The sequence below is a fragment of the Neopelma chrysocephalum genome, unplaced genomic scaffold (assembly GCF_003984885.1).
Source record: "Neopelma chrysocephalum unplaced genomic scaffold, ASM398488v2 Primary Assembly neopelma1_97390, whole genome shotgun sequence".
Lineage (NCBI taxonomy): Eukaryota > Metazoa > Chordata > Aves > Passeriformes > Pipridae > Neopelma > Neopelma chrysocephalum.
The window spans coordinates 2,872,418-2,879,609 of NW_020926031.1; the positions used below are offsets into that span (position 1 = coordinate 2,872,418).

Genomic DNA, 7,192 nt, shown 5'->3' on the forward strand with positions numbered 1-7,192 from the left:
CTGCCCGTGCCCTGCCCTCCAGGGGAGAGGGACGGGTTTGCACTTCAAGGGGGTCTCCCCGGCCCCGCAGACACGCTGGAGCCAGGGGCTGTAGACATTTGCCAGACGTGTGAACTTTCCTTCTCGCTGGTAGCTGTTATCTGTGCTCGATTCCCACTTTGATGTGTGTTCACACTTACGAACTACCCCGCCCGGGACCGGAGCGCCCATATAAGAGCGGGCCGAGTCCTACGGTTCTTCAACCCCTCTCAGCCATGAACCAGGCCCAAATTCCTTCGGCAGAGACCAAGCCCCACGGGGTCAGGCCCCACATCTGCTGTGCGCCCCCTCCCCGCGCCCCCACCTCGCTGGGCGGCACGCCCCTCCTGGTCAGAGCCAAGCCCCGACGAGGCGGCCCGCAGCCGAGCCAGCCCGCGGACAGCGAGCCCTGCGCGGCGGAGCGGATTCCGGGCGATCCCGGAGAGACCATCGACTCGGACCCGTCGGAGTCAGGTGCGTAAGGAGGGAACAGAAATGGGGGGGGGGGCGTGCTGGGGACACACACGGGACCTCGACTCCCGTCGGTGCAACGGCCTGTCAGGGCCGAGGGGAGGCGGAGGCACTTCCCAGGCCGGGGAAGAGGCCTCACCACTGCCTCTTCCTTCCTCCTGTGCAGCCCCCGACAGCGGCTGGTTGAGCGCCGACGAGTCCTCTGGCTACGAGAGCGAGAGCGCGGAGCGCTCCGCGGCGGCGGGCGGGACCCGCGGGCGGCAGCGGCGGGCGCGGACCGCCTTCACCTCAGAGCAGGTGTGCCGGCTGGAGAAGACCTTCCAGCGTCAGAAGTACCTGGGGGCCACGGAGCGGAGGAAGCTGGCGGCTGCCTTGCAGCTCTCGGAGATCCAGGTGAGTCCCGCAGGAAGCGGATCCTTCCCGGCCCCGTCGGGCAGGACCAGGCCGGGTCGGCTGTTTCGCTTCGGTGCTCTCTGCGTTGAAGAGACGATGAAGAGCGCTCTTCAGCTGAATTTAGCAGGGGCTGTGGGATTCCTCGGGGATTAACAAGTCACACTCCAGGAAATTTGGGGCACTTTCTACCGGGAAGGCATTAAGGTTTCTTAATTTCTTAGTAAGGTAGACTGTCTAGGCGATCCGCCTAGATCTTGCAGAGCTCATATATGGTCTTTAGGACTTTAAGTGATTAATATCACTGAACACAGACACTCTTACCCTCTACATCCCGTAGGTCCTCAGCCGTCGGTTAAGTAGGGCAAGAGAATTAGTCCAATTCTTTTCAATTCCAACTGAAGCAAAATGGCAAAAGCAGCTGAGATACAATTGTTCATAGTTAGCATGTTATTTTTTAAGCTAAGACCCTGATTTGTCTTCTCCATCCCCTCACCCCGTTCTTTTTGATTCTCAGATCAAGACCTGGTTTCAGAATCGGAGGATGAAACTGAAGAGGCAGATACAGGACCACCAGCACAGCCTCGTGTCTCCTGTTCCACTCTACAGCTACCCCACGGGGGCCTCACCAGCTCTGTTTCAGGATGGTCTCCACTACCCCTTTGCTCCCCAGCACCAGAGACTCCTGCCTTTTACCCCGGTGCCTGCTGTGCAGTTCAGCTTCTCCTTTCCCAGATATGATGCATCGCAAAGCACCTACCATTTAATAGGAAATGAGCTGCCGTACTATCATCAACACTTTCTTCCTCATCCCTCTTTCCATCCAGTTATTCAGAACAAAACGGACAGTCAGTGCCACCTTGTATATGCATTATAGTGAAAAAGAAAAGGGGCGGGCAGCAAAGGGGAAAAGCGTTATATGCTGTAATGTATTTTGTTCTCCGAATCCCTAGTCTGATTTGGAAGAATATGTCTGTATTATTTTAAGTTAAATGTGAAAATGAATAATTTTATATTTTATAATTAATATTAAAATTTATTTGATGTATTGCCACTTCTACTACTTTTTTGTTTCATAGTTTATTAATTTTTAGAAACCTGGTAGTCTACCCTCCAGTCAATAAACAGTATACTGAAAGGAACCTGCTGAAATGAAACTGGAGAGAGAAATGCGGTGGTAGAAACTTGCTTCTGCTGAATTTCCCATGGTGTAGAGCAAAGTTATTAAGTTTAGTCTGACGTGTGTTAAGTAACTGGTTTTCATTGCACATCCCCAGTTTTCCATAAATATATAAATAAAATATGAATAGTTACATGTCAACTACATAAAGGTTTCACTTGGGCAATGTAAACAGCAATGGTCGCTTGTCCTCCTGTTTTTGGGAATGAATTTAGATGTTTTAATACATCTTATCTGACTTTCCTACACTCCCACTGAGATACAGTCTGTTGTTAAGCATGTTTGGTAGCCTGGACAGAGGCAACTGTACCCAGTTGCATTACACTGTGCTTTTGGCTAAGTACATCCTCCAGGAGGAAGGACAAGCTGTTGGTGAGTTTCTCTTTGAATATAAATCAATTATTGCTTTACAATTCTAATCCCATCTTCCATATGAAGCCAGCAGCTGTGTTAATCACCATTATTAAGTAAGTGTGTCTTTGAACGGCAGTTAAACAGATCAGTCCTTCCCTATGGAATTTTAAAGTTTTACAATTGCCAAAACAAATACTTGGCAAAAAATACTTAGAGTGTAATTGTGTTCAGTTCAAAGCCTTATCATCTGAATGGGATTTTAACCTGCAAATTTGGCCTTTTGTCTCACCACTAAATATCAATTCTAAATGCATATTTTAGACATTTTTTAGTAAATTGAGCTACTCCCTTTAGATGTGTAAAGGGTTCAAATTTTTGTTCTAGCAATCTTGAAATTTGTTTTTCCTGGGATCAGTTTTCACTACTCTCCTAAAGTGCTTAGTTAACATTTCTTATTTCTTGATCTTCTAGATTTTATATGAAGTTTGACTAATTCACCTGTAAGATCTTCTAAGTACATTAGTTGATTGCTGCATTGTAGTCTAAGTTTTCCCCCCCTCTACCCTGTAATTTAGTGAGTAATCAAGAGTTTCGATTTAATAGCCCAGGGACTCCTCATTTGTGAAAAAGTTACTTGGAAGAGGTAAAGGGGATCGTTCACAGTGTCTGAGAAAATGCACAGGTTGTCCCTTCAGCTGCCTAGCTGCGTCTCAGATCAGTGATGCACTGAGAAGGGGTGTGGTGGGGAAAATTCCTTCAAATGTCTCCCAGCCTCCCCTCCTCCTTATTGTCTACCAAAGACTGATTTCAACTTTGCAGTCCTTAAGCCCCACAGCACAACGCGGCCGGGGTTGGGGGTGGGGACGGATATGAGAGAGGAGGAAGGAAGAGAGGAGAAAAGGTAATGCATAGCACAGGGCTGTTGTAGGCTTTTCTTTTTTTCCCAATGAGCAAAGGAAGGGAGCGTTTGGTGGGGTTTGGGGTTTATTTGTTTGTTTTGTTGAGTTTTTTTTGGCAGGAGAAGGGGGGTATTATTTTTTCTCTCTTTACAATTGCAGAGTAGTCTGACCATCCATCACCTAGTGAGCAAGTTAGAATGGTCTGGATCAGGGAAGGAGATGTAGTCACACCTGCTGCACTTGCTTCGTGCTGATGTGAAGTCTCTTGTTCCTCATTATTCTCTAAAGGCTTGGCTTTGCCATTTTTCATAAAGATTGCTTTGGGATTTTTAGGAACACTCCTGACTGTTCCTAATAGCAAGCCTAAATGAATCCTGCAGTTTAAAATTAGGGAGTCTGTCAAGGTAAGGCTGAAACTTTAGAGCTTAAAACTGAAATATTTTCTTTTTGAGTGTCCCAGGAAACCTGAACTTGTGAACAATTCTAATGTTCTCACAAGCAGCTTTTAATTACAAGTATGCTTGACATTGGCATCAACATACATACTTGCCAATGAATTCCTTAGCCTCACCTGTTTTTAAATGCATAAATAGAACACGTCCATCAAAAAACAGGTGAAACCACTTTAGGAATGGTGCAGAATACACATGTAAAAGACAATACCTGGCAACTTGTTCAGTTTTGTTCATAGAGTTGCCACATTTGGTACCATTTTAATTTAAATGCATTTTCTGTTTCTTCCCTTAAACACCCCCGCTCAAGTTGAATGGACAAAGTTTTTAAGACCGTTGTCCATCACATGACATAGTTACTATGTAAATTTCAGTGTGAACAGTACTCCACTCTTTCAGTGGAGATCCCTACATGATTATAGGTTGTTTCGTGAAAACTTTTGGATAGGAAAATTTATATAGAAATTGCCATACACCATAGCGAAAACTGTAGGAATAAAAGAAAATTTCATGTCCTCCACTTCCACTTTCAGTATTACTTCTTTAATACAGATAAATTATACTCTACTTCAATCAAACTTTGGGTTTATATTAAAGAAAACAATAGAACCATCAATCTATTTAATATAAGAAAATAAGTTAAATAGTTACTCTTAGAGATATTTGGCAGTTCTTTTTTAAATCACACATGATGTTTGACATTTTTAACAGGAAGGAAGATATGGCTGGGAAGTCAGTCTTTTATGTTCAGTGGTTAGAGTCACTGCTGGAATTACAGAAGAGTAACAAGATAATCCTGGACTTGGAGGCAACTGTAAAGATGGATTTGGCAAAAATGGCTGATGAGACTGATCCAGAACAGAAGGTAACAAAGCAGGATTTAGCACAGTTGGATGAAGTGTAACAGCAGAGGTAGAGACGTTGACACTTATCCCATGAGAATAGCTGGATGTAGCCATATCTTGGTAATAATGATGGGGCAAAAATAAGCCTGAGAAAAGAGCTTCAATCCTGGCATCTTGGGTCTGACGTTTAAACTTCATGCGACGATTCTGAAACCAGGTTTTTATCTGAGGACAAGAAAAAAGAGTCAAGAGCCAACCCACTTGCCCCTTTTCCATACAGCAATACATCCTGAATGCAGATTTATAATCGGAGTAGCAGAATACATTAACAGTTAAGGGCTAATAACTTTGGTCTATATTCAGTGCAGAGTAATTGTCTTGGCATGAGGAGGAACCAAGCTGTGAACACTCCATCATGCATGGCAAGCCAACTACCTAGGTTTGGACTGGGGCTGTAACTCAAGACTAGTGCAGTGGGACTAAATGGGCTGGGCAGGGGTAGTTCTGTTCAAAAATCCTGCAATGTATCTATCAAGTAGATACATGACTCTGAGTGAGAAAGAATTAGCCTGCAAATTGAACTTCTGGAGACTGTGCAAGTATTTTTACCCCCCTCCACCCCACGAAAGTTTCACCTTTTGAATTGGCATTCACCGTTTTCCATTTGCACCTTGTCTCTGGCGGACACAGCAGTGCCACCCTAGACAGGGATGTCAGCCCCGTTTTCTGCCAGCGGGGCGAGGCTGACGGGCGGCCCGTCCTGCCGCACCTGCAGGAGCTGTCACTGTCACTGCCCCCGTCCCTGCGGTGACCGTGAGGTGCCAACAAACTCTACCCGTTTCCCCCCGTCGGGCGGAGGGCGAGGCGGTCCCGGGGGCCCCGGCCGCGCTCACCTGGCTCTGGGAGAGGTTCAGCGCGGCCGCCAGACGCCGTTTCTCGCCGGCGCCGATGTAGCGCTGCTCGCGGAAACTGCGCTCCAGCTCCTGCAGCTGCGCGGCCGAGAACTTGGTGCGGGCCCGCCCGGGCACGGCCCCGCCGGCCGCCTCCGCTTCGTGCCCGGGGCTGCTACGCTCCGCGACCTCCCGATCTGTCCCCGCAGAGACGCCCCGGGATCGGGAGGTCTGGGGGGGCGACTCTTCCCTCCGCGGGCCCCGGGCCCCGCGGGCGGTGCCACGACCCGACGGCCCCGGTGACCGAGGGGCACAGCGGGACCCATCGAGCACCGCGGGGCTCTCCCCGGTGCAGCTGCGGCTGCTCTGGGCCAACCACTCCACCGAGAAGGGCCCTTTCTCCATGTCCCCCCAGTGCTGCCGGCCCTCACTGGAGCCGCCCCGACTGTCAGGGCAAACATTTAAACCCCCGGCGCGGTTTGAAAAGGCCCAAAGCATCAAATGAGTCCGAGGACAAAGGACCTCATTGAGAGGCGCTGTAATCTCCCCTTTCAGGTGATTGTTACATCCGCCTAATCTCCGAGTGCAGTAGTCAGCAGAACCCAAGGCTGCCTGACCTGGCGCCAAGTTCAGCGCGGAGTTGTCTCCTGACCACGTAGGTGCTGGGAATTGCATCACGGCTTGTGCTCGTCATGCTGCACAAGCTGCCCTCGGCCCTCGAACCGCCCTGTGATTTTTAATCTTTATCTGCTGGTATGAAGGACTGGGATTCAGAAGGGACTGATAACAAAGAAGAGCGGGGAAAAGCCTTCTTTACGAGCCTTACACCCAAATTTTGAACTCCTCTTGCTTGTTTGATGCAAGGTTTGAAAGAATCCCCTTGCTTTTCTATCAGTAGTGGCTCGAGGTAGGAACAAGTAAGTACTCCTCGACACTGCTCTTTATTAAGTCAGGGTGGGTAGATGATGTTTGAGCTCGAAGTTAGTTGCAAATGTAGGGTTAAATATTTTGCTGCTGCCCATGAGTGCTGCAGTTAGGACTCTCATCTTCCTCTGAAGTGTGAGGTACACTTGTTTTCAGTTGACTTTAGTATCAGATTTTTAGAAGTCTTCAGGGAGACAAAGGCTGAAACTAGAGCACAGCGGCATGGCAATTTGTTGGGCCATTTGCAGAAAGTAAGTTAGAGTTTTGAATAATTTGAGTTCATTCTTATGAATTTAATTTAAGAATAAGATCGAGCAATGAGCAGTTACGTGTCAGGATATTGGACAGGACAAGAAACACTGAGAAAATGACTAGTTCTCTTGAATTTATCTGTTCATGTCTTTAAAAGTGATCTCCTTTCCCTGCATCAAGAAAGAAATGTGTGCATTTCAAAGTAAACAGTTCTGATGTTCTTATGAAGTAGATCAAAGAAGAGGAGTGTAAACTCTATTCCGAGGCAGTCTGTTCAAGGATGATTCAGATAAGGGTGAGAAAAGAACCACTTTTACAGTCTGAAGTGGGCCTGGAATGGCACAGTCCTTATCCTCTGCAAACATGGGCTAACACATTTACAGGTTGTTTCAGTAAACAGTCACTACTGCTTGAGTTTATACAGTGAGAGATAATGAAGCAGCTTCCACGCAGAGCGGAACATGCTTGAGACAACATGCTAATTCTTAAGCTTCAAAGAGATTCATGTAATCTTTTA

The 7,192-nt window shown here is 47.4% G+C and overlaps 1 protein-coding gene across 1 annotated transcript; it reads left to right on the forward strand.

The window, feature by feature from the left end:
• The first annotated feature begins 254 nt into the window (after window positions 1-254).
• On the forward strand, window positions 255-1,756 carry LOC113961673 (homeobox protein vent1-like). Its single transcript, XM_027672119.1, has 3 exons — window positions 255-492; window positions 656-882; window positions 1,397-1,756. The coding sequence occupies exons 1-3, from the start codon at window positions 255-257 to the stop codon at window positions 1,754-1,756; spliced, it is 825 nt and encodes a 274-aa protein (XP_027527920.1).
• Window positions 1,757-7,192: the final 5,436 nt, after the last annotated feature.